We start from the raw sequence: 27,070 nt of genomic DNA, 5'->3' as shown, positions 1-27,070 counted from the left end.
TAGAGAGAAAGACAGTCTTGCTGTTAACAGGGACAGAAAATACGCCAGCCTGTTAAGGTAATTACTTTGATGGCTTATTGTCCAGCTGTAGCTTTCAGGCAGTGGATCTTTTTATAGCTTTGTCTGATAGGTGAAGGAGAACCAAGCTACCACTGTTCTGTTATTGCTAGAACTTTGTATGGCCTGCCATCAAGTCACTTCATGGAGACCAGATAAGCTAGGTGAGTGCCTTGAGATTTTCAGTGGAAGGTTTGTTATTCTTGTCCTTTATTTATCCTCTTCCCTTCTCATCTGAATGTTCTCCAGTCTATTAACAACTTCTGTGAATGACACACACCAGTGTGGGGTCCAGGGAAGGAACAAAAAGTTAACGTTATCTTCCTGATCCATTTTAGGAGTGCCCTAGTTGGTATACCCAAAGGGTTCCTTAGAGATTTTAGCCACAGCATTGCCCTGGGACTCCTCTACAATCATCATGACCATGCACTGCCACCACCACACTCTTTTCTTCCGCTGCCAGGGAGAAGTCCTCTATCCTTTAATTCTAACCTGTATCACAGTTTACCAAATGACTGGAGATCATCCAGTGAGACTTGACCTCTATGTTGCTTCTTTTTTCTACTAACTGCTGGATCACTTAAAAACTTTGAATGAAGTTTGGGCTGCTACTCAAGGTCACTGATAAGAAAAAGGGATAAAAAGCCAGTACTTCACTAAGTTTTGACGTGGTAGAGACTCACAAACACCTGAATCTCCTCTGGTGCCCTTTCTTTCTTCATTGTGTCACCTTCAACTAGGAAAGCATCTGAGATGCTTTCTGAGAAAGCTGAACAAGTTCTATAGCAGCGATTAGAGGATCTCCACAATGCTGTCTCCAGTCTTGCTGCAGATTGTCAGGCAGGAGGTTTTTGTAACCATTCAGCAATTCAGTGTTTTCATTTGTGGAAATATCTTGAACTTGGCTTTTTCATCGGCCCGAGGCAGTGAGGTCCACGACAAAGACTTCTTACTGAAAATAGAACAGAGGAGCTACGTGCTCAGCTCTGCAAATGTTGCTTAATCTTCAGAAGGAATTTGCCATCTGGTGAGCTAAAGTAAAACATTTTTCCAGTGAGTTATTAGCATCCTCCAGACTGCTAGTACTAATATTCTTTTCTCTATCTTGCCTCACTGATTCAAACTCTGTCTGTGCCATGTGTCAGATGGAGTGGCCTTATCTCTGGGGTGTGAATTTGAAGTGTACAGCTGGAGAGTGAAAGGACTAAAGCCAGATCTCCTGCTGCGTCACGGGTTGCTGATGGATGCTACCAGGCAGTCAGTCTGTTCATTCCTGATACAAGCCACCACATCCTTTTCGATGAAGATGGGAAGAGAAGGAAGTCATTTTGGAGGCTTTCATATCACTCAGGCTTCTTCCTTCAGATCTCACAAAGGGAGCAGTATCTGGATTGCAGAGGATCTGTGAGGACTGTTTGTTCCTGATGCTGGATACATGGCTGATTGCTTCTTCTCTCAGTTGGAATAAACTGGGAGATGAATCAACAATTTGTGAGGCTGGGCCTTGCTGGAAACTTGACAACACATAAGCAGGAAATTTTCGTACCTGACTACATACTTGCTGGCAATTTGACAGTAAATGGAGAAGAAATGAAGTCCAGAAACCAAAAGCAAGCGTCTTGCCTATTCAGCTGGCAAGAGAGCAAGCAGAGAAGTGTCTTGACCCAAGCTATGAGAAAGGCTAGTGCAGACTCTCCTGTTGAAGTACACTAAAACACACAGGGAATGTCGTCTTGGAGCCTTGTGACATATAAAATGAAGCAAAAAAATGTTTCCTTTGAGTATCTGTTTGCAAGTTGCTTTGAATATAGACATCATCACTGCCATGCTGCTGACCACTGGTAGGGACAGGTGAGATTTGTAATGTCTCATGATCTTGGAAATATGTCTGTTCCCAGGCTGTGACTTCTCTCCTTACCCAGGTTGTTGTGCTGTTGTGGCAGAGCGTGGCTTACAGCTGCTCAATTACTGAGTTACAGTACAGGATTAGCAGGTGCTGGTGTTATCTATTCCAGCTGTAGGCACCCCAAATTATCAAGTATAGAAATTGCTGCTAATTAATTTTGGCTGGGAGTAATGTGAACCCTGTTCCTCAGTGCTTCTTGGCAGATGGTTGCAGTGGCACTTGGCTTCAGGAGCCGTATTCAGAGTTGAGTGGAAGAAATCCCTGAGGAATGAAGGCAGTTGTTAGGTTGTTTCTCCATTTTTGTAATTTTTTTTTAACCCCTGGAGCCTAGAGAAAGGGCCGTCCTCCCAAAGCTTTTTTGTGTGACTTCTGGCATTAAAAATTCCTGGTGATCCTCACTGTGCATTGCAGAGACTAAAATGTAGGTCAGATCAATTCAAAGAGCATATCCCAGTAATACTTGGGATTTCTCCATGCCACCAGCATTTGTGTGGAGATGGGGACCAAAAGGCCTTTTCTGACTTGCCTCGTAATTCATTCCTTTGTATTATGTTAGACAGACAAGGAGTGTAGCTGTGAATCTCTAGGATATGTGTAAGGCTCTAGGAACAAAGGTGTAAGCTTCTTCCCGTGCAGAGCTCTGGCTGGCACACGAGAAACCTGCACTTGAGGTTCAGTCTCTTCCTGACAGAGAAAAGGAGCACAAAGATGCAGATACACCCAGCCAGGCCATGGAAGTCAAACAGGACTCGGAGGTGGATGGGGTGATTCCTACTGCAGGAAGAATGGGTTGGTCACATAGCAGTTAAAGGTGTGGAAGGGAACTAACTAAACTTCAAGAATTGTCCCCTCGGGTGAGTGGGGAAAACAATTTTGTTACGTGGGATCAGTGAATCCACAGATGCTGCAGGTCCCCATGCAAGGGATTCGTGAGCATGGCTGTTAGAAAGAACCCTCCCAGAAGGCACACGAGCTGGGAGCTGACTGACTGTCCACGCACTAGTTCTGAGTGTTCATATCCAGAGTTCTCTCGATCTCCACTCTTCGTGGCAGTGAAGACCCAGGGGAGCCAATCCAGCAAAAAAACACCGACTTCAATAAACCGATGTTCCACCCTCCTGCACCGCACCCCTCCCGGTGTCCCACCGACATCCCAGTCCCAGATGTTCCGCGCTCCAAATTCTGGATCCCCGGGAAGCAAGGCCATCACAGGTACCAGTTGCCTTTCTACCATCAACTTTCTTAACTGCTTTGTGTCCAGCCCTGTCCTGGGTTGGCTTTTGACCCTTCCCGGGCTCAGTCTGCTCCATCCATGACTGTCCCTGGAAAGTTACTTCAAGAAGCAGCTGAGGGGTTCAAATCCTTAGCACAATATAAGTAAAAATTTAGATCAGCAGTAGGACTTCATAACCCAGTGACAAGTTGTTGTTTTTTAAAGCATCGCAGTAACCACAGGGTGCAGAGAATCCTGTTTCAAATCCTGGTGTCACAAACTGAGGAGAGCTTCCTGACAAGGATTGGCTTTATTAGCTTGTCAGGTACAGGGGTTTGGGTTGGGTTGTTTGGGTTTTTTTTCACCTTTATTTGGTTTTTAGTTTTCATTTCAAGCTGATATTTGCAGGGCTAGGCCTGTGCCTTAGCAAGTGAGATGGAGTACAGGTGTTTTCTCAGTGCTCCACTCCCTACAGGAACCAGTGGGAGATAAGCTGGGCACCGGCAGAGATGGAACCATTGCAGAAGTGTCAGGAAACTCAAGGTAGATTCTCCTGTAGTCCCTGTTCCATCCTTCCAAACAAGATCAAATGTAAAAAGAAAATAAATAGGACACAAGACATAGCATTCATGTGTCCAGACAGCAGGGAATTGCTCAGGTACATCTGTGGGGTCAGTTGATGAACATTCTGTCTTAGTGCAGAAGAAGGGATGATTAATGAGCTCCTTAAAAACCCCGGAAATGTTTGGCATGGACAAATGCAAGGAGCAGAGATGGGAGAGGCCATAAGATGCTGTACCAAGTAGCTTTTGTTCGGTGACATACACATCCACAGCTGCCAGATGTTGTAGTGAGCCACCTGTCTTACAGCTTGTGGGTCCCAAATTTCCATATTGTTACTGCACCTCTTAAGAATGTATTTGATTCGAGTCCTGGTTTGAGGTCTGTCTGGTTCAACCAATTCAGGTGGTCAAGCTGAAGAACCGCTGTCATTTTTACATAAACTTGCGATGACTTCTTCCAGTCTTATGTCTCTTTCAGAAGCAGAAGGAGCCTAACTGGGTGTTACCTGGGTCCAGATTTATCTAAGTAATAACTAAAAAGTGATTTATACAAGCAGACATCTTTTTCCCCCACTTCTCTAACCAAAAAGTATATCAATACACTGGGTAAAAAACGAGCTGTTCTCTTCCTGTATGTGGGAAGGAATCTCACAATGCTTCAGTCTGGTACATTGATCTTCAGGAAACAAATACCTGCCCGGGGGTCTGACCATATCTGTCTGGTAGTGTATCTTCCATGATGTCTTTCAAGGCAGCTTCTTGTACACATGCAATCTGAGCAGCATACTGGATTTCTGGCAGAAATGCATTGACCATTACACTTATCAGGAAGACAGTCTCCAGAAGGGATGCCTTCCAAGTGCAGCAGTTAGAGGCACTCCATGTGGGCCTGGCTGGTACCAGGGATGGTGGATTACCGCTCCACTGACAGTATTTGCAGCCCCTTGGTGGATTGGCACTCTGCCTTTACAGAGAGTTTTGTTTCACATGCAGACAGTTCAGGTACAGAGAGGAGAGAGAGAGCTTGTGTCCGCTGCCCTCTTCCGTGCAGGGGGATACACCAAGATGCATTAAACCAGTTTTTTTCTTACAGCCAGACATGGCAGAATAAAAAGGATTGGGGATGAGGACAGAATCACCCTGCAAATTTTTTACAAACAATTTTGGAAACCTCCACCTCAGTTTCTCTTGTGACATAAGCCAGGATTTGAATCGAGGTCTCTGTAGGGGTAGGTTGGCCAAGTCCCATCTTGTCATGGTTTTGTGCTCCCACTGTGCCATCTGGTTTGCTGGTTACATATGGCCTCTCCTTTCTGTTATTTATCTGTCAAAGGGGACAGACTAGATAACGTCTCTCGTTCCTTCTCAGCCCTGTTTAATGTGACTCTGTTTAATTGATTTGATTACCAAGTTGCCTTATTCTGCATTTTAGAAAGAATCAGGAATGTGGTAGATAGTCTGAGGAGCCTGCTCAGCACTGGAAAAGTCCATTAAAGATTCAGGAGCCAAAATTCATGGGCAGGAAGCTTCATTTTCAGATCTTTTATAGCCACATCAGGCAGAAAGACCCTGTGGGAGCCCTGCTGAAGCCCAGAGCTGCCTGGGGTCTCAGTGTGAGGGACAGCACCGCAGGGCTGATTGCTCCAGCTGTCTGCAGAAATACCAAATAACACAGTTACATCAATTTGCAGCAGTCCCCATCAGTCTTGAATTAAATATTTCTTTTCCCACATGCCCTCCTTGTGCATTTTGCCCAGCAGGGCTTTGCTCAGCCACATTCAGGTGAACCCACTGGGTGGCATCTGAGAAGAGTCTATGCAGCATGGGCCACACACGTTAGCTTGGCAAATTTGCCTTTCATGTTGCTGATTTCTGATTGATCCTTCGAGTCACTTTCCCAGATATTGCAAACCCAGTTGAAGTGGGGCAATACTGCACGCTACTTGTATTGAAGTTGTGCTAAGGCACAGTGGGCTGAGAGGAATGGCTGGCAACTCTAACCCTAAATGTCACCACGCAGTGACATTTCAGGACACTGCACCCCTGCCCACTCGAGGAATCCTTTCATTGCAGTTACTGGGAGCAGCCCAGCCTTGTGTGTCAGCAGGGTGCCACAACAGGTGCTGCCTGCATGGCCTTATGTGAGGCAGTGATGTTAATGTTGGGAGGCACAGCAGGGCAGAGGATCCACAGAAGCTTTTCCAGACTCGGGGGCAGCCCGTGGGTCCTCCCAGCTTGAACATTTCAGGATGTTAGCAAAGGAATGCTGATGACTGGGAAGCATGGGGAGAGCTGGCATGGGGGTTCAGTAGGTGACACTCTCAACGTCGTGGTGAGGACCAGAGTTCCATCTGCAGATCTGGACACTTATGCCAGAGGCTTTGAGGGCTGCATGTTGTCTTCAGAAGGGTGAGATAACGATTGGGTTTTTCTGCAGGCAGGAAAGCCATGACATTTCTGGTCCAATCAGGACTGGTGTCATAGGCGCCTTAAGAGCCACTGCAGGCCACCTCAGCCACAAGGCAATAAAAGAAACCATCTTATCTGTTATCTCTTCAGTGAATCTAGCCCATTTTCCTCCAAAATGAGATGATATTGGACTTTTTGGCTGTATTCAGGGAATGCAGTTATGTGGCACAGAGAGAATGTTGTGTGGTCCTATGTCCAGTGTTGACCAGTCACCATCCCTGCTTTGTTCTCCACCCAGCAGAAAGTGCTTTCAGCAGGAGAGTGGAAGGCAAAGCGCAAAACAACTTTGAAGAAACAAACAGCAACTCCCAGAACTCCAGCGGTAAGTGTGCTCACTGCCTCCTGCCATAGCCTCCCACATCCCTCTCCAGGAATCAGCTCCGATTGGTGATCATAGATGTGAGGAAACTACTTTAAGCTTGCAGACAGCTTCCTAGGCTATCGTCCTCTCGTCCCTCCTCTCCAGGTTCATGATGATAATGGGGATTCTGCTTCCAAGTAGAGTACTAAAGTACCTGGGTGGTTTTTTCAGTGGGGAGGTAGAAAAGAGGTAGAAAAGGGGAATGTGGATGGAGATAAAGCAGTATTCATTCTTTGTGCATCGGAGAAGTATTTGTGAAGTAATTCCATTTGCAACAAACAAGAGAGCTCTGAGGACCATCGGTGGAACAGCAGTTTGCATATTACAGTGATGCTAACTGTGACACTATATTTACACATCACTGTAATTTGTGTCCAGCTGTTTGTGAGTTTGCTGTATGGAGGTCACAATAGAAGAGATGTGTAGATGTAGGAGCAGAATTTACCCCATTTCTATAACTCTCTTTGAATTCTAAGACCAAGTAGTGGTAACTAAACATAACCACTGGCCTGGACAATCTCTAAGACAACACTGTAGTCTTTACAAGATTTTCATACTGTCTTTGTATCCCTTTGCCCTCAAGTGTAACACTGCTTTTCCCATCCACTCCCTAAATGGAACTTAACAGACAGACCAGAAGTAATATAATTTCAGCATCTTGATGCAGAGATAAATAAAATGCCGGTAGAAAAGTCTGGCCTCCTTCTGTTCCCCATGCAAGGGCACCACAATATGTGGTGTACACAGTGCTGCTGCCTGCAATGGACAGGTAAGGGAAGGGATTTCTCCTGGAGTGTGTTGCACCATGTCTGCTGTGGGGGTTTATGTCTGCTCTGAACCAAGTGAGGGCTCTACAACTGCATGAAAAGGGAACGGAGGGGTGTTGGACAACCTGCTCACAGTAGAAGAGTGGGTGATATTGAATGGGCAAAAAAATTGTTTCTAAAATATTGAGTGTTGTTTTGGGAACCATCCTGTACTAACCGAAGCCTTCACCACAATTACAGCTGTTCATTCGGGGACAGAAAAACCTAAAGAAAAGAGATGTAAGCAGAACCCATCAGGTGAGCTTGTCTCTGTGTTTCAGGTACTTGTATTTTCCAGCCCTATCCCACTTGGGAAGCAGCAGTCAGGAGATCTTGGCTGGCCAGGTCTGTGTGCAGTCAGCCAGGGCAGGCTGTTAGATGTGACAGAAGGCAGATGTAGTTCAATGGCTGTCAGGAGTTGTTAGCCTGACTTGCTGCTCCAAAAGTGGCCGCTTGCCTCAGCAGGCCTGCTCCCCATGCCTTGTCTTCTGTAGGCAGTATGAGTGCTTTGTCTGGAGGGTTTCAAAGCCTTTACATGCACATCTTTAAAAGCCTGTGTGCTTTCTGGGCTTCTCACTTCTCTGGGGCCCTCTGAAAACAGCAGGCTTTGTTTTTTTCCTGTCAAGTAGAGTCTCTGTCATTATGGAGGAAGGAAAGAATTATCTTCCTTCCTGTCAAATAACTTGTACCTAAATTCAAGAAGGGTGTATTGTAAAACCTCCTGTCTGCAGATGTGCTCATGATAAGTTTTTCAGGAGGAGAAAAGAAGCTATAGCATGGGAAGAGGTCCAGGAACTGCTGACAAGAAGTACGCACAGAACTACTGAATGGCTGCACTGAATAGTTCAAGAATTCAGTTCTTCCTGAACTGCCATCAAATACTGACCCACTGTTGCTATGACACATCTCACAGACTCTCCTCACCATCTCCTTGTACCACCATGCTCATCCTTCTGAATCTGTTTACTGCAGCTCTTAGTGAAAAAAAAACAACAAAGACTTGAAATTCTTAAAAGTTGTGCGATTGATTTAATACAATTTGCTCATCTTCTTTCATTGTTAGAATTGTTTCTGCCTGCACCACAAGTATGGTCAGTTTATTTTAGTGGCTCAGTGAGGGAGCTGCTTAGGAGACTGGTTTGAGGGGACTTGAGCTCTGTTGGAAGCACTTCTTTTCTGGTTTCGATAGCTGACGTGCTTCCTACAAGCAGACTGGTGCATGGCGATGTATAAACTTCTTCCCTTTCCCTCCTTCCTATGTCTTTAGCACATCCTCTTCCCTAGCCCTGCTTTTCCCTGTGATTCCATCTTTTTGCTCTGTCCTTTGTGTCTCATTCAGTGCTCTTTTCCAGCTCTTCCACCAAACCATCTCCTCTCTTATTTCTTCGTGTTGTCAGGAGTTAATCTGAATGCTCTCACTGCTACTATGCACTGGTGAATGGAGGCTGTGGAAAGCTCTGTGGACATAAATGTGCTTGGGTGTCCAAGCAGAGCTCTCCATAACTTTGTTTCTGAAGAGCTACCATATCATTATATCCCCATTTGCTTCTTTCCATGGCTGTGTTTCGGTGGCTGGAACAAACCCCACGTGGCACAGTGTTCATGTGTATGATGGGAACTGTTGGAGTGGCTCTGGCAAGGTTGGCTTGTCTTCTCTTGTGCTCCAGCCAGCAGATTTCACACAGGCAGGGTAGCAGGTGGCGATAATGTGCGGAGAATGACAGGATGGACCCTCCCCTCTCCTTCCATCTGCTGCTTATCACCAGCTCTGCTGCTGCAAAGAGTAATCCCCAGGTTTGGGAGGTGAATCCATGTCCCAGTTGAGCAGCCCTAGAGCTGCATGGTTTGGCCTTGTTAAATGCTTGATTCTCTGTAACAGTTGCTTGTTGTGGATGTTAATTTTGTGGTGTGTTACCAAAGAAGGCGAGCAGAGTCTTCTGTGGTCACTGAGCCAAATTATGCTGTGTCACCATCCCAGCTGCAGTTCCACACGTCTAGGAGAGAAAGACAGCGAGGGGGAGGACAACAGAGCAGGGTCAGCAGCTAACAACCTACCATAGACTTTGGAGCAGTGCTGTGGGAGCAGTAAGTGGGAGTAAGGCAGCTAAAATGGAAATCAAGACGTCTCTTCCCTGGACGCAGCCCCACTCCTTGTCATAGTGAATTCAGGTACATGGTATCCTTATCTGAGAAACCTGGTTTCTTACTGCCCATAAAAGAGCAGCGGGACCAAGTCTGCTTGGCAAAGCCAAACTTTGAGGCTGCATGTGAGTCCGTTAACATAAAGGGGATTTTTTCCCATCAGGGCATGGTGATGCCACAGAGTGGATAAAGGACTGTTCAGCTGCTGCCCACCTCCTGTAAGGGAGGGCTGGAAAGTGGCTGGAGGGTTGGAAAAATGGCTGTACAGCTTCTTGTTTTTTGATGATATCTGGGAGTTCTGAAGTGCTTTGAAAGTGCAGTCTGCTAAAATGTGTGACTCCAGCCACACAGAGCTTGTTGTTACTCATTGCTGAACTAAGCAAAGTCCAGAAGCAATGGCGTGGCCTAATTGTGAAAGATAGAACTGGCTTGTTGCAATGCTGTTAATCATCCAAGGCAGTGCAAGGTCGCTTTCAAGAAAACACTCCTTGGTGGAGTGTCATTTTGCTGAGTCTTGACATACACAGGGTTTTTCTGTACTAAATTCTCAAGAGGCAAAAAAAATATTTGAAGGCCAGCTTTTGTGAAATGTTCCAGCGGTTGTCATCCTGAGTCTGGTATGGAAAAAGCCCCAGAAAAGGGTGAACGTACGTGTCGTGCTCTACAGGGAAGGCTGCTGCCTTCCTCTCTCCCCGCTCCCAGCAGAGCGTTTGGCTGCAGCTGTGCAGCCTGCTCCAGCTGTGGCACAAAGCAACCATGGGTGTGTTATGGCCCAGACTTCTGGGTCCCTGCTGTCTCACTTCTTGTCTGACTTCAGAAAGCCTCAAGGGCAATGATTTTGGGTTTACAGCACAATCCGGCATTAAACCACCTCACTTGGACTTTATAGACAATTGTATGGTAAAACAAAGAATTTGTGGTAACACCACCTTTAGGAAGGGTGAATGAAACTACAAGGCGTCGAGAAGAAATGAAAAAAATGAGGCAAAAAGGAGAAAGGGAAGTTCTTTAGTTCAGATAGCTTAAAGTACAGCCTTTGAAAGAAATAAAAATCTACTGGAAAATGACAGCATTTGTTGATATCTAAACTTGCTATACCTAAATAAGATTTTTAGGGTATGTTCAGTGAGGAAATCAAACAGAAAGGGTTTGATAGAGAGGAAGGGTGTCTCTCCAGCTTAGCAGCTTTAGTTTAATGGAAAGTAGCAAAAAGGCTCAGTGTAAATGAGCTTTCAACTCACAATGTGAATCCCTTCTGAAGGTTTGTTTGGTGGTGATGGGATCCCACGTGATATCTGCTTGGTTTCTCTCTTGTTGGCCATACATCCTTTTCTATTCTTGGTAGTGCTGCCATCACATTGCTCATCTAGTTGTGTTTCCTTTGGCTTGTGTCAGTGCTGAGGAGTCCCACAGCCCTGGGTTTCTGTCCCGTGGTGTGGGACAGCCCTGAGTGTGGTGGCATGGCCACAGTGGCACTGGACACTTCTTTCTCCATTTGCAAATCTGAGAAAGAAATGGGAGTTTTACTGAGAATGTGAGAGTTCATATTGGAAGTCAAAGCAGTACCAATACAGGGATCCCCTCCTTAGAGCATACTTGGTAGCACCTCTTTATGTAGCTCTTCTTTCATTGTCAGAAGTGGGTGGTGATGACAGAAGTTGCTTTTGAGAAATTCCCGTCTGTTCTTGTGTGTGATGGCATTTCCCCAGGAGATTACTGCCGTTTGCATTGGTTTGTGACCAGTGTATGCAAAGATGTGGCTCTGCTCTTCTCCCTGGCTTAGAAGTGGCATTGAGAGTTAGCATGGGAAATAGTGCTTCGTTTAAGCTGAGCACAAATGGTGCTGTTGCTTCCTGCTGGCCTGCAGGGCCGACTGTCTTGCTCCAGACCCCTGTTCACTGGATATATAAAGAACTAATAAACACAACTAATAATAGCCCTGGGGAGAGATGTTTGAAGCTGAACAGCCAGCAGTGAGCATTCCGTGTAGCTAAAGAGGCTGAGGAGACTTGAGCAGCTGCTGGTGCTTTGGGGTTTCTGCAGAGGTATTTGCAGACAGCACCGGCTGTGCCATGTGATGTACCAGTGTGATGGAGCTCCTCATCCGGAGGTGGGGAGGGGAATGCCAGCAGCCTGGCCTCACATCTCCTCGGCCCTCTGGAGATGTGTGAGAGTGCTGAGCTGCATACCAGGAGTCGAGGGTTGCAATTTGGTCAGTGCAAAGTTTTTGCAGGATGCACTGGTGGCAGTCGGTAGCTGGGAGACCTGTGAGTGCTCCAGCACATTAGGGTGTGGGGTGGTATGCTCTGGGGGTAGCAGTGCCCATCCCCAAGCTCTCCGTACATTCAGCAGCACTTCCTTGCCTGCACCCAGCTCCTGCACCCCCCGGGGGGCTCTGGGAGCTGTGACAGCGGTGTGAGCTGGAGCTGCAGGCACCGAGCGCACAGCCAGGACCAGCAGGCACTGTGTGTGCCAGCAGCTGCTCAGGAGTGCCAGCAGAGGAGGCTGGAGGGAGGAGAGCCCACAGCAAGGGAACAGAGCACAGAAGTTTACAGTGCCTGGCACCGCTAGGAGCCAGATGGCCCCAGGAGGGAGCCAGGAGACTGTCTGAGGAGCTGCCTGGCTGTCCCTCCTTGGAGACCTCCAGAAGCCACCTGGATGAGGTCCTGCACAGCCTTCTGTCATTGGCCCTGCCTGAGCAGAGAGTTTGAACCAGATGGATCCCAGAGGTCTCCTTTCCAACCTCAGCTGTGCTGTGGTTCTCATCAGAAGGGGCTCCTCTTGCTCCTAGCATGACTCCTGGGCCCCTCAGCTGCAGAATAGCAGCAGTTGGTTCCTGAGAAGCAACAAAGGGCTCAGGGAGACCAGAGATGTTCCCAGCAGTGTGGTTTGGGCTTCCTGGGCTGTCCTGCTGCAGGTTGGAGGTCTCTGAGCCCTTTCTCAGCTAACTGCATGGCTGTTCCTGCTTTGTTTATACACAAGGCCTGTTTTGGCCACCCAGCATGATCTGGGCTGCTGGGATGCATAGGTGTTCCATGGGCCTTAAAGCAACAGCACAGAGGGGTCAGAACTTTCACTGTACCACCACTGACCATGCTGAGAGAGAAGGGAAAGATTCTCTTGTGGGAGCAGACTGGGCATGGACTGCTCCCATAGGAGGACCTGTGGGTCCCCTGTTCAGCTTAGAGCACCAGTGGGGAACAGATCCCAGCCAGGTGCTGGAAACCTCAGTGTGAGCAGGGATGGAGGGAGCTGGAATTGTGCCTAGGGAAGGGAAAGGCACAATTCATGAAAACATTTCAGCATTTCAAGAACAGTGAATGAGTTTTCAAAAGCAGGCAGTGGCTTTGTTACCAGAGTCCTGTGGTGGCAGGGAAAGGGCTCTGCTTCTGGTAAGGGGGAAAGGAGCACCAGTGAGGTTCAGTTTGGGCAAATTTTCCAGCTGTGAGTGCAAGCAGAAATAAAAGGGAAGGAGAATTTAATTGCTGTGAGTACATTCCCAGATGTGCAATTCTCTCCCAGCAGTGGTTTCTGTCTGCTTTCAGACACAGGCTGTCCCTTTCTACTCCCCACCTTCCAGCACCAACGCAGCCCACCACCAGCTCTGATTGAACCCTGTGCTGTGAGCAGGGGGTTTGCAAGCTGACATCTCAAAAGGGCAGGGATCAGGAAAGCCCTGGGTTCATTATCATGTGAATGCTAAGCATCCCTCTGTCCATCCTGGGAAGAAGTTCTGAATTGTGTGATGAATTTATATTTTATCTCCTGTTCTAACATCACGTTTCTTTGTTTGTGGCAAACTGTGGGCTTCAGTGAATCTTTGTCGTAGAAAACATTTCAGCATTTCGAGAACAGTAAATGAATTTTCAAAAGCAGGCAGTGGCTTTGTTACCAGAGCTGGGTGTTTCTGTAGGAGGAGGCTTTTGGAAATAAGATCAAAAGCATGATTCCAGGAATCAAAACGAGAGACCTTTTGGAGTGCACTAAGGATACAGTGTGTTGTAGTCCTGCAGTCCACTCAGCTGCCATGTTTCTCCCTGAAGGAGGAAGGCATGGCTCACTGCAGCAAAACCCAGCAGCAGCAGCAGCACCAGAAAGTGCAGGAAGTTAAATAAAGCACCGAGCACAGCTCGGCAGCTGGGGCTGTTCCTTCATTTCAGGGGGCTGTGTGTTCTGGGGAAAGGCATGGCAGTGTGTAACATTACAGCATATAAGTGCAGCTTGTATCGTGCTTCCTTTTGTGTTTTCCCCCTCAGCTCTCTGTTGCCATCTGACAAATTCCGTGTTCTGCTACCTGAGATAGACATCTCACAGGTAGAGCCCAGGCAGGCTTGTGCTTTCCAGTATTCTGGCTCTTCCACTCGGGATGCCAGTGCTTATGCTTACATGCAGTAGATTTTGTTTCATTGATACAAACATGTTTTTCCTTTCAGAAGTTGATGCAGGCTCATGGTATATTGTAGTGATAGACTCTGTGTGTGCCTGGCTTTGTATGTGAAGATGCTCACGTGCTGAACGCTGCGTTTGTCCACTCACCTGTTCCAAAACAGAACGGTGGCAGTGTGCTGATTTATCCAGAGGTTTCTAACAGGCTTCAGTGCTAACGTATCTCAGCTCCGTAGTTTGGTGTTGCATTTGTCAACTAATGCACTCAGCTAATTACTGCTTAAACCAAGCAACTGCAAACATGTGCTGCTAGGTTAATTCAGCAGAAGAAATGCATTTTCCCCACACTTGTTAGAACAGAACTAACCGTATCTCTCGGCACGTGATGGAGCTCTGCCCCCAGCTTTCCCCTGGCTCCAGCTCCTGCCCACAACTCTGGAACACGGCTCTGCTCTGCCTGCACAGCTCTGGGTTCTGTTCTTCCTGCCCCCGGCTCCGCTCACCCCATCTTTGTGCAGCCCGCCAGCACTCGCTGTGCCCCAGTCTCACTGCACTTCTCAGCAGCCACCAAAAAGAAAAGAAGCCACATCCCCAGGTGGCAATTCTCCATGTCCCAGCTTCCTGAGCTACAAGATTCTTACATCCCAGTGCTCCTTGCCTTACTTAGGGAAGACAGCAAAGCCTGGTATTTCACGTAAACAGATGCAAAATGCACTCACTGTGCTCTGAGGCTTAAAAAGAGCGAGAATGAGCTCCTGCAGACGTGAGCTAGCGAGGCCCAGTTGGAGCACAGCTTCTCAGGGCTTTGTGCAACCCGGCACACACATGCCCAGCCCTGGAGAGCCCTGTGGCCATGCCCCAGCCCTATGGAGCTGCTGTGACAAACACACGGCTGCAGTGATGCTCACCTCAGGCTGTCCCACTGCTGCACAGACTGAAGTACACACGGGTGCTGCTTCCCCACATACTCTGTGTAATTCTTCTGAACTGATTTTTCCCAAACAGAGCCTTACACCTGTGGAGCTTGTGGAATCCAGTTCCAGTTTTATAACAATCTCCTGGAGCACATGCAGTCCCATGCAGGTAAGCTGGGCACCTCGACTCGCTTAAAGCAGAGAATGACGTTCTGCTCTGATGCCTGGTGTTGGCCCTGCTGTATATCAGTGGAGCTTCATAGCATCATAGAATGTGAGCTTCCCGTGCTCACAGTTTCCAAAGCCCCAGGAGTGTCACCTTCAGCAAAAAGATCCTGGAAGGCTGAAACGGCAGTTGCAGCAGAGTGAGGTGTGTCTGCTCCCTTCCCTAGGAAGAGAGGAATTCTGCCATTCCAGCACATCCCACAGCTCTTCCCTTTGCTCAGAGATACCCAGGGAATGCTGCTTTATAAGCACTGCTCCCACAGCAGAGGAAACCTCTCCTCCCACAGACAGGGCAGTTCTCGTTCAGGCAAAGCAGAATGCTCTCAGGGCAGCAGAGCCTTGGCCCACACGACTCCCTTTCTCTGCTTACGTCTCCTGGAGTTCTGCAAAGGGCTGAGATGTGCTCTCAGAAGTGTTTGTTATTTCAGCAGTTGTGTTTATTTCCTTCTCTACAAAAGAAAATTCTGAGGAGTAGTAATTCTCCTACTTTATTTCTAAGCCACCTTTTTTGCTTCTATCTCAGTACATAAAAGAAGATTTTAGCATTTCAAAGCCAAAGCTGTATCAGACAGCATTCAGAATATTCAAAAACATAGAAAAGAGGATATTATTGATATACGCAGACTTTTTTCTCTGTCTTGATTGAAAATTGAAATGAATTATGCAGGTTTACAGAGAAATTCACCTCTGGCAGACCTGTGCTCTCTAACAGAGCTGCTCTGTTGCAGTGCACATTCAGTGCTTCATTTGTGCTCACATTGCAGTTAAGCCCTGAGCTATGGCAGGGTAGGATAGGTTGCTCGAGGAAAAGTGTGTATTCCATTCTGCACCAGCAATCTTAATCAAAGCTCTTATTTTTTGCACTTTAGTTTTAGTCTTGATTTTAATGGCAATGTTCCCGGAGTTCTCCCTATGTGCAGTTCCTCAGATTGTGTTCCCTTGGCAAATCTTAGTGCAAGCTCTGTGTGTTGTTCAGCAGCTACCTTATTTATTATCTTTGCAGTGCTATGGGCAGACTTTCAGGGTGGTTTGTTGTAAGACAGCAGAAGCTGAGCTTTTTGGATGTTACTTTCTATTAGAGGATGAACTGATTGGTGTGCAGTGCCTAGAGGTTGTGCAGCTGAGCAGCAATGCTGTGCTCAGGGCTGGTGCTGCTCTGTGTTGTTGGGGTCTGTTCTTGCCCTGCTCAGTGCAGGAATCAGTGGTGATTCCTGCTTGCCTCCTGTGCCCTGCCTGTTCTCCTTGTTCTGGTCCCTGCTGAATTATGGTGCTAAGTGACACTGAAGAGCTGCAAAGCAGGGACTGAGCTCAGCTGTGAGGGTGAGAAGGGCAATCTACTGGCAAGCTGGGTGCTTCCAGAATGTTGAGCTAATGCAGCTTCTTCCTCCTCGCTTCCTTACAGATGATCAGTGGCTCACCTGGATTGCAAAGGAATCAGGTGTCTGTGATCTGAGTCCCACACAGTGTCACCCACACCAGTGGGTAACCCCCTCTCTCCAGCTCAGTGTTACTGCCATTAAACTTCACTTTTCACCCTCTTCTCTGTCTCTTTGTAAGACATTGTTCTGCTTGTTTGCTTCCCCCCAAACATTCCACACTTACTGAAGCACTTTCTCCAGGCTGTGCCCATACTGTGCCCTGGGAAGCAGCCATCCCTGTGCAGTGTGTGCTCGTGCCTCGTCCTCCTGGGGAAGCAGCAGCTTTTCCTCCAGCTCTGTGTGTCTGTACATTGGGTGTTTGCTACTGAGGGAGAGGGCAAAACAAAGTGAAAGGGCGTGAGAGCTACAGCCAGCTTTGGTGGCTCTCTGGTTCTGGAAACTGAATTCAAGCAGAGCGGCAGTGAAGGCGACTCAGTGGAGTTACTGGTCACAGTTTTGTTGCCTTGTGGTCTGTTAGAAGTTGGAGATTGGCAAATCCAAGAAGCAGCATCAGCACAACATCTCTGCAACCTGGGGAGGCAGAGACTTTACTGGTGAGCAGAATTGGTGGCATAGGATCCCCATACTGGGAACACTGACATAGTAACCATTTGTATGTCTGTGTTCATGATATATTTCATGATGGGTTTGGAGAACCAGTGAGCCCATAGGTGTCAAATGCTCCCTCAACTGATGTGTTTGGGTCCTGCTTGTCTTCGTGTGTCTGATGTGAAGGGCTCATCTCTTCCAGCTGAATGCAGCATGTCCACTGAGCCCCTACTGCAGCTGGTCAAAGGGCAGGGAATGTGTTGCTGGCTGTGAGGAGGCTGTGCAGGGAAATGTTGGCTCCTGAGTCATTCAGAGGGCTGAGCCTGGAGGCTGAAAGGTAATGAGGAGAGATTATAGCTCCGTAAAATAGCTACACAATGAGAAGAAGTAATTAGAATGCAAATTGGAGGCTGAAAGGCAGAAATAGAACAGTAGAACATCAGGAGAAGGAATTTGTTCTGTAATTACACTGTACAATATACAGCTTTGACTCCCTTTAGGGTACTTTGTTCAGGTTGAGTGCTACTGTATAATGCCCCTCCTACCATCTAGAGCTAAAAGAATAAAAAGACAACTAGGCAGAATCTGGATTAAAGGATTGGAGGCGTGAAGAAACATTAAAGACCCATGATCTGTGTAGTTCACTGACTGCCCGATAAGGAAGACGAGACCAAAATGTACAAATCTCATTAATGCCACACTGAATGCCAGTGGATATTTACACACCATAAACCCCTTACTATTGTAAAATAGATAAAGTGTGGGGAGAGTAAATCCGGAGGTTTTCTCTCCCCTCTGACCCCCAAAATAAGGAAACCTTCATGTTGGTAGACCTGAACAATGAACAGAGTTAATAGCCAGCATTCCTCATTTTCGTTTGTCTACCCGTCGCTGTGTGGAGTTGCAGGCACTTGTGACATTGGGTCAGGAGCCATCAGGGTCAGCAAACACTGCGGGAAGAGCAGTGTGTTGTACCTGATTGCTGGCATTCACCTCCTGCTCACTGTGTCTCTGCCACATATGCGGAGACCACCTGTTGCTGCAGTGCTGAGCTCAGTGATGCTCCCCAGCAGCTGCCGCAGCGCACCCTGAGTGCCCCGGGCACATGCATTCCTTGGGATAGCCCCACATTCTGCCCTGGTTGGGCTCTAGTTCTGCCATGCTCTGGATTGCTGTTAGGTCTGTTCAGGGCTCATAATAACTGACCATCAGCAAGGTTTGTGGATGCCCCAGCGACTGTCATGCAGAGCTGCTCAGATTTGACAGGACTTGCTTGTAAAGAAGAAGGCAGTGAAGTTTCACTGACTGATTTCTGGGCTTAAGATTCTTGCCAGACTCCCTTCTCTGCTGGGCCGTTGCCACACATAAGGAGAGCACCTTGGCTCTCTCCTGCTTGTTCTGGTGGACAACCCGCTGCCCTGCCAGCACCAGGTGAAGCTGGTGGCAGAGCAAAGCCCACATCCCTGTGCGTGCCGTAATAAAGCATCCTTCTAATTCATATCCTACTGTCTGGAGCACTGGGACTGGCTTCAGTTCAGTGCATTCTGGTTTATGTAGATGACAGGTGTTGCCATCTGAGCTGGTCTTCTTGAATTTGCTTTAAAATCCCTGGAGAAGTCATTGACTCCAGGTGAGTTCAGAGCCTGTTGGATCTCCTCCTGCAGGAGGAACCTTGTTCTGAGTGAATGAATGACGCTATAAGCCTGTGTCACACTATTGAGAGTAAAAGAAGCCCCAAGGGGTCACCTTGAGGAGAAGCATTGTAACAGAGATGTGCAAAATTAGACAAGGTGCATCCATCCAGCTGTGATAAGTAAAGCATCGGTTTTGTCTTCTTTGTTCTTTTAATTCCATCTTTCCGTTCAGCTTGGTCATCAGTCTCTCCACCTTCCTTCTTCCTTTTCCATCTCTTTTCATTATGCACTTTAATGTAGCAACAGAGACTGTTTCAGAGCACAACTTCATAGTGAAGCATACTAACAACAGGAAGACTCCTTGGGGAGGGCAGTTCTTGGTGCACAGGGAAGGACATGGATTTGATATGGAACTTAATGATCTTGTCTGCATTTCCTGGAAAAATCCCTTCAAACTGGCAGCCAAAATGTTTAGCCAGCCAAATAAGAAAATGGGAATGTAGTACACAGACCCCCAGGAGATCATCTCTGCAGCCATGAGGAGGAATGATCACACTCCACAAACTTTTTATTCCTTTTTGTTTCCAGTCTCAGGCAGCAGTGAGCAGCCCAAGAGAGTTTGGCATCTCTCTACAGTGGGAAAACATCTATGACTATTATAGTAAGATGATTAGATACGAAGGGATTGAACATAGCTTAAGAAACAAAGTAGTTCCAGTAGAGAAAGGGGAAGCCTCCAGATCTGCAGAAAGACAGACAATAAAATGGAAGGGTAAATGTCTGCTAATCCTGCTTTCATTTGAAAGCAAGCATATTGCACAGGTCAGGCTGCACAAGGAACATTATTCTTCCTGGTGTGCAGCTTGATTGAGAGACAGTTGTAGAGTTGTGCTGATGCACGGGAAAAACTATTGTCATTACAGCCACAGCTGGGAGCTGATGGAGTTCAAGTCCAAAGTTTTCAAGGTTACTGACTGTACTGTGCCATCTCTGAAAAACACTACAGACAACATAATAGATTGGTGTCACCTTAGTGAGGGGCCCAGCAGATGGGTTTTTTGTTTCCCCTTTGTGTCTTAAGCATTAGTACCTTGTGCTTCTAATACCTCCCTGTCTCTCACTCCACAGCTGACAACGAGAACAGTATTGCCTCTAGCCAGCCCAGATCACCTCTACCTGTTGTTGAAGAGAAGTGGAAACCACAGCTCCAAAGAAATAACGCTAACAACAGTACGTAGCAGTGTTTGCTCTTCCATCCTGGGCTTACCTGGTGGCTTTAAGAGTGGCTGTCAGGTGTGCAGCAGTGACTTGGACATGCACAAGGCTCTTGTTTTCCCCTGCCTGCACTTGATTTCATCTGTAGCTCATGTACCACCCTGCAGAGCAGAGCTCTGCTCCCATTAGAAGAGCAGTATATGCAGAAAGTATTGGGAACTCCAGGGAGGCTGTTTGAAGGGGAGATGCGTTTGAGAATGTTTGAGAAAAAAATGTGTCTGATCCCAGGTCAGACTTCCCATCCCGGTGTTAAGAGATTGCTTCATTTCACCTGGTATGCCGTAGGCATAGCCTGCCTCTCCCTGCCAGTGTCTGTCTTTGTCCCAGCTTGTGCTGCAAGGTTGCACTTCAGCTTGGGAAATGGTAAAAGACAACTCTGTGGGAAAGCATCCGCAGAGCACTTGAGCTGAGCATCCTGGGGGAAGGGTAATGGGAAAACGTGGGGCCTCTGTGTTCTGCTGTGCCAGAAATGACACTAATGTTGCCCAAAATGAGCCACAGAAGATGGGAGTTGCTGGAGATGAGAGGAAAAAACTTCAGTGCTTTATGAGTTAGTGATGGAGGTTGTATGCCTCCGTCCTAAAACAAGTGGCTCAAAGAAAAGATTTAAATCACAAAAATGGTAAGAAAGCCATCTTTCCAGCTGGACCAAGCCAAGTAAGCAGAGCTGTTACCAGAAACGGGTGGCACATTGCACGCAGGATTGTGATACCTGAATGAGCGTCACAGAGATGGCATTCAGGCAGGCATTTGGTTGTGAATAGCCGTTGTGGAAGGCGTGCAGATAAGCTCTTAGCTGTTCTAAGCAAGCTGCTGCATGTTCTCTGCAGATCCAGAAGACCTTTGGGGAACAAGTCCACGGTTGAAAATGTCTCTGCTGCCATCTGTGCATGTTCTGCTTCCTTACTTCAATCTCAGGATTGTTTATTGACCTCCCCCACTGTTGCAGAGGAGCAGCTCTCATCCGGTGCTTTTTCTCTCTCCTTGTATTTCACTGCAGCCTCTGCGAGCGGCTCCGTAGGGAACAGCGCGATCCCGGAGAAGGAGCGGCAGAACATTGCCGAGAGGCTCCTGAGGGTGATGTGCACTGACCTCGGGGCTCTGAGCGTGGTGAGCGGGAAGGAGTTCATCAAGCTAGCACAGACCCTGGTGGATAGCGGAGCTCGCTATGGTGCCTTCTCCGTCACCGAAATCCTTGGTAATTTCAACACACTGGCTCTGAAGCATTTGCCTCGGATGTACAACCAAGTGAAGGTGAAAGTCACCTGCGCCCTGGGCAGCAACGCCTGCCTGGGCATCGGGGTCACTTGTCACTCGCAGAGCATTGGCCCCGATTCTTGCTACATCCTAACAGCTTATCAGGTGGAAGGCAACCACATCAAGAGTTATGTCCTGGGAATTAAGGGCGTAGATATTCGAGATAATGGTGATTTTATCCACCACTGGGTACAGAACGTGCTCTCAGAGTTTGTGATGTCAGAGATCAGGACGGTGTACGTCACAGACTGCAAAGTCAATTCCTCTGCGTTCTCCAAGGCAGGCATGTGCTTGCGTTGTTCGGCCTGTGCCTTGAACTCAGTAGTGCAGAGCGTGCTGAATAAGCGAACTCTACAGGCTCGCAATATGCACGAAGTGATCGAGCTCCTGAATGTCTGCGAAGATCTGGCAGGATCCACGGGCCTCTCGAAGGAGACCTTTGGCTCCCTGGAGGAGACTTCTCCCCCGCCCTGCTGGAACTCGGTCACCGACTCCCTCCTACTCGTGCACGAGCGCTACGAGCAGATCTGCGAGTTCTACAGCAGGGCCAAGAAGATGAACCTCATCCAAAACCTGAACAAGCACCTGCTCAGCAACCTGGCGGCTATTTTGGCGCCGGTGAAGCAGGCCGTGATTGAATTGAGCAACGAGAGCCGGCCCACCTTGCAGCTGGTACTGCCCACCTACGTCAAACTGGAGAAACTGTTCACTTCCAAAGCGAACGATGCTGGCGTGGTCAGCAAACTCTGCCACCTCTTCTTGGAGGCGCTGAAGGAGAACTTCAAGGTTCATTCGGCACACAAGGTAGCCATGATCTTAGACCCCCAGCAGAAGCTGCGGCCTGTCCCGCCGTACCAGCACGAAGAGATCATTGGCAAGGTCTGTGAGTTGATTAACGAGGTGAAAGAGTCCTGGGCAGAAGAAACAGAATTTGAACCTTCGACCAAGAAGCCCCGGGCAGCAGGGGAAGCCGCAGCAGCTCAGGAAGAAGATTGGTTCGGGAAAAATGAAGTCTACGATTATTTGCAAGAACCTCTCTTCCAGGCCACTCCTGACCTCTTTCAGTACTGGTCGTGTGTTACCCAAAAGCATACAAAACTAGCCAAGCTAGCCTTTTGGCTCTTAGCAGTGCCTGCTGTTGGTGCCAGAAGCGAATGTGTAAATATGTGTGAGCAGGCGCTCTTAATCAAAAGGAGGCGGCTGCTCAGTCCAGAAGACATGAACAAACTCATGTTTTTGAAGTCCAACATGCTTTAAGACTGTCTTTTAATTAAAACAAAACTTTAAAACACTGTTCCAAACAAAGAAAAAGAATTTAAGTTCTAAACACTGTGGACCTCATTATGAATGCCCCTGGAAACCAAGTGCTTTTTATATATATATAAAAATATAAATATATATAAAATTAAGTTTGAGAGGAAAGCTGAGCACGTGAGAGAGACAGCCCTCTGCCAGGAACGTGCTCCTTTCCATAGATAGTGTGTGGACTTGACAGACTTTCTAATGTTTTCAAGTGGGCAGACCAATGGGAGGCTGATGTTCTAAAGTCTTCAGGCAGCTGAGATCTAAAGTGACTTGAAGTTTCTTTTGTTTCTCCTCCACCCCACCTTTCCTCTTGTCCCCTGGGCCATCTTGCCATGGATAATCAGACTACATTGAACAGAGCAGTTCTGCACTGGACTTTGCTCCTTTGAATAACTGTACACCTTGAGGGCATTTGTCTACAGCCTTCTTGACATACGGTGCACGTTATCAGGGCAGCTGTGTTTTATGAACACCAATATCTTTAGAAATCAGGAAGGGAGACTTTAATTTTTTTATTACTATTATTATTTCACTTCTTCATGTAGGGTTTTTCCAAAAAAAAAAAACCAACAACAAAACCAAAAGTTACTCTTCTGTCTCCCAGTTTTAACATGTTAGCTAGCGCTTATAAGTTTGATTTAAAACTAAGAGAAATGATTCAAGGCAGAAAATGTCTGTAATCTTTACGTTTCTTGGATTTACTGTTTTTCACAGCACACCATCTTTTCTGAATTCCCAGTGTAAATTAGCTTCTCGGTGAATTCTGTGCATCAGGGGTTCTCAGGCTTGTTGGTAGAGAAGCCCATTTGTGATTTAATAACGCCCTTATGGGAGCCACAGCAGTTGCTTATATGGAGGAGCTGGAGACCAGGACAGGCGAGCGGTGCCCACGCAGTGTCTGTGGGCCAGCAGCAAGCCGGGGTCTGCCATCTGCCATTGAGAACCCTCGTACCTAAAATTTTTGCAAACCTTCCCAGTCCTCACACTCGAAATAGCCTTCGCAAGGCCAAGGACAAACCAAGGTGTATGATTTTTCAGGGGAACAAAGATCATCAGTGTTGTCAAAGTAGGGTTTGAAGGAAGCTTAGAGAAGCGCATGGGCTCAAAGATCCTTCTGAATGTAAGTGCTCCTGATTGAGTGCAAAGAGTATCTTTCCCTTTTATTTGGAATGGTTTCCTCTAGTAGCACGAATGTCTTTTTTAATACCTACAGTGCATTACACTACTTGTTATGTTGTTTAATCCTTCTGGCTAGGAAGGCTGCGGGCCCTTAAACGTTCACACTCACTGGCTCACCCCGTATGCAATTAGAGATCATTGTGACACAAAAACATCGCCATCGCTGCGTTCACTACGGCCAGTGCTCTGCTGTGTCCGGTGCCGTGGGTGCAGCACTGCGTGCTGCTGGGTGGGAGCTCTGCAGGCTGTCACGTTTGGTGCCTCTTGGACAATTCCTGACTTTCTGGTGCCAAATTGTAAATTTCCCATCGCTTGGACTTGCATCCGCAGAGGCCAATTGAAACCAATTCTGATTTTTGAAGCAGGCCCTCCAGCTTCCAGCAGCGTGTTCCGAAGCTGCTGTTGGAGGTGTGGGAGCACAGCTGGGGCTCTCAGTGGGAGGCTGGGGCCCTCGGACAGTGCAGGGCTATCTCTGGTGGCTGAGTGTGGTGGAAGGGCCCATCAAAGGTGATGGGGCCCTCTGAAGTGCATGCTTGAGACCTTCCCTAGATCAAGGATGGTGTTTGTACCCGAGTGTCTTGCCCCACGACGACTTGCTCCTTTTGGCTTGCATCATGCAATACTTACTGTAGCCAGAGCACAGACCTCAGGCTGGCAGCACCTCTCAGCATTGTAAATGGCCTCAGGGCAAAACCAGTTGTCACCTAAATTGAGTTTTGCATATGGATAACTTCAAAGGTAGAGCCCACAACCCCATCAGTAACTGCGGGGTGAGCGGTGCATGAAGGTGAGCAGCCGAGGCAGAGCTACTGGAAGGTCCAATCTCTGGCAGTGGTTTTTGCAGATGGCAGTGCAGGTTGCAGGCCAGCTTTGCTCTTTGCTGGTTGTACTTATTTTCTCCCATACAGCTCCTGCTCACCCAGCAGCACATCACAAAAGAAATGTGTAGCAAGCAAAACCCAAGCCTCAGACTGAAACAAACATAAATCAGCAGGTAGAGGTGGGAGGTGTGCTAATTATCAAGCATTTGTGCTGCAGGGCCTGCTGAAAAGCACGAGGGATCCTGCAGGAGGAGAACGGGGCTGAAGGACATGTTGAAAACAGGATGGGCTGCTGAGCCTACAGAGCTCAGCGGAGGGCAGAGCTGAGGCAGGATTTGCAGCTCTTTCTCTGGATGGCATGTTTCACTTTGCACTTGGTTTGCCTTTGGCTCTGAGAGCCGCTCGCAGGCTCTGTGACACCCAGGGCAATGCGTGACATCTCCGTGTTCCTTTGAGACAGAGTTCCAAGCACTTCTTTCCTGAGGGTGAGGGCACCCAGAGCTCCCCTTCCTCTTCTCTTCTTGAGGGTTGGACGCAATGATCTCCAGAGCTCCCTTCCAACTCCTACAGTTCTCTGATTCTCATACTCTGAGGCAGAAATCTGAAGCTTTCTTGCTGCGGTGACCAGATGCCAGGACTGCCTGGCCTCCATCCCACTGCCTTCTCCAGGGCACCTTTGGTTATCATTGCACTAATGCAAAGATGGATCTGGGCAAGCATGGATTGATGTCTGGCGGATGAGTTTCTCCCAAGGACTTAAAAACTCAAGTAGCAGCTGAAAGAGCGAAGCAAAACTAAAGGCTGTGAAACTGAGCAGTCTGGAGGGTCTTGGTACGAAAACAAGCTGGCCAGAACCCTTTTCCAGTGTGTCAGCCACAGCTCTTCATGAGGCTTAAGGGATGTCACTGGGTGCTCTGCTCAGTGGGGCTGTTGGTGCTGTGCTGCTCATTGCTTGTGTCTGATGTACCTCATTGAAAGCCGAGAAGCACATCTGGAGCACGCTTATGTACCCTAAATGCCAAGTGCTTCTCTTGCTTCTCCTTCCCTCCTTTAGGACTCAGATTTGTGTTCTAGGAAGTGTAGATAATTTTACCAAGGTCTGAATTTTGGAAACTCTTCATTTACCAGATTATTGGGGTCAGCTCACTGGGAGCTCTGCTTGGAACAGTGCTTGTTTTGTATGGAATGCTGCCTGTCCTGCAGTGGGAGGCAGCAGGGGAGAGGCTCTCCTGGGCTTGGCCATTAAACGTTATGTCAGTGCCATGAAGTTCTGCTTCCTTTGAGCTGGGAAATGTCCTCAGAGTTGGTGCATCAACCTATGGGAGATGATACTGGGAGTTTATCCTCTGCTGGTTTGGTTCTGTTCACTTGAGAAGGGTGTTTGAGAGAAAAGAAATGGAGCGTGCATCCTCCAGGCATTTGCTTGTTTGTGCTGCTTGCTCTGTGTCTGCAGACTTCGCTTTCCAACTTAGGGTTTGCTGTGGGGGTGGCTGTGATCTGCAGGAGGAGCAGACACTGATAAGAGAGGAATGGGGAGGAGTGAAGGGGTCCTGGTGCTGTCCAGAGTTCTCTGCAGAACAGAGGAGCTCAGAAGGGTGTTGTGTGAGGACGGCAGTCAGGTGATGTTGCTCTCCATGTCCATCTCTCCTCGTGTCTCAGGCAGTAGGCAGCAGTTGTTCTGGCTTGCAGGCTGGGCTGCTGTGCTGTATTGCTTCTGGGTCCTTTCAGATGGAAGGAATGTTTCTTTTACCAAAGTTTTGTCTGTTGTGAGAAAATTGATTTGGTTGGATTTGAACTGGTGCAATTTGCAAGAGATTTTGTGGCAGCCAACCTCAGGCTCAGGTTTTGCCCAGCATGGAGGTCTGTTGGTTGCTGGCTGAAGCAGTCTCACTGAGATACATCGGTTTAAGCGTCACTGTGACCCAGAGGCACGGTTTGGCTGTGTGTGGTGCTGCTCTCCCCTGCAGACAGAATGTGCCCAGAGGCAGCTCAGGGAGCCACGATCCTGCAGTGAAGTTGGGGCAGACGCACTCATGAGAGTTGTGAGTCACTGAAATCAGAGAGGAAACACTTCTGGAGACTGCTGAGCTCGGCGTTGAGGTTCCTCTGTTGGTTGCAGTGAGACATCTCTGGTCGGTTGGTATTCCTCCAAATGCTTGCAGAAACACAAGAGGCATAGTGTGAGAAGAAATTCCTGCACGTGCTGCTGTGGGTGGACCCACTCAGCCCCACACAGGGTGCTGCATGGAAGCAGAATCCAAGACACTCCCTGCTAGGACTAACTACCACTGCGTCTGCATATGCTGCCCAGCATCACCAGGGAGCCAGGAGGTGGCCTAAGAGCAGCCACAAAGTTGCCCAGCAGCTGGGAGCACTGCCTTGTGCCGAGGAGGGCTCAGCATTCCTGCTTATGGGAGGGGAGGGACTCTGAGCTGTCAGAGAAGGTGTGTTGTTCCTTGCAGAGTCATTAGGAGTAGTGAGGTGAGAGTGAGCAACCAACAAAGACACTAAAAGCAGTTTCTGGGAATTGTTTGTTTGTTTGTTTATTTGTTTGTTTGTTTAATGGAGGAGAAATCTGCTACCTGGGAGG

The 27,070-nt window shown here is 47.9% G+C and overlaps 1 protein-coding gene across 9 annotated transcripts in view; it reads left to right on the top strand.

Moving 5' to 3' along the window:
• ZNF618 (zinc finger protein 618) overlaps positions 1-24,646 on the top strand; it is a 128,367-nt gene extending 103,721 nt beyond the window's left edge. For 5 of the 9 annotated variants that reach the window (XM_031556132.1, XM_031556135.1, XM_031556137.1 and 2 more), the window contains 6 exons: positions 2,987-3,175; positions 6,447-6,530; positions 7,577-7,633; positions 14,909-14,986; positions 19,772-19,873; positions 20,919-24,646. In XM_031556132.1, the coding sequence (XP_031411992.1) occupies positions 2,987-3,175; positions 6,447-6,530; positions 7,577-7,633; positions 14,909-14,986; positions 19,772-19,873; positions 20,919-22,432 (2,024 nt within the window). In that variant the 3' untranslated portion in view covers positions 22,433-24,646. The remainder of the gene's footprint in view (positions 1-2,986; positions 3,176-6,446; positions 6,531-7,576; positions 7,634-14,908; positions 14,987-19,771; positions 19,874-20,918) is intronic. The other 4 variants (XM_031556134.1, XM_031556133.1, XM_031556138.1 and 1 more) reach the window with 4 other exon arrangements.
• The last annotated feature ends 2,424 nt before the right edge of the window (positions 24,647-27,070 follow it).

The sequence above is a fragment of the Meleagris gallopavo genome, chromosome 19 (genome assembly GCF_000146605.3).
Source record: "Meleagris gallopavo isolate NT-WF06-2002-E0010 breed Aviagen turkey brand Nicholas breeding stock chromosome 19, Turkey_5.1, whole genome shotgun sequence".
Classification (NCBI taxonomy): Eukaryota; Metazoa; Chordata; class Aves; order Galliformes; family Phasianidae; genus Meleagris; species Meleagris gallopavo.
The sequence above is the reverse complement of the archived record's forward strand: the minus strand, read 5'-3'. Positions and strand labels throughout refer to the sequence as shown.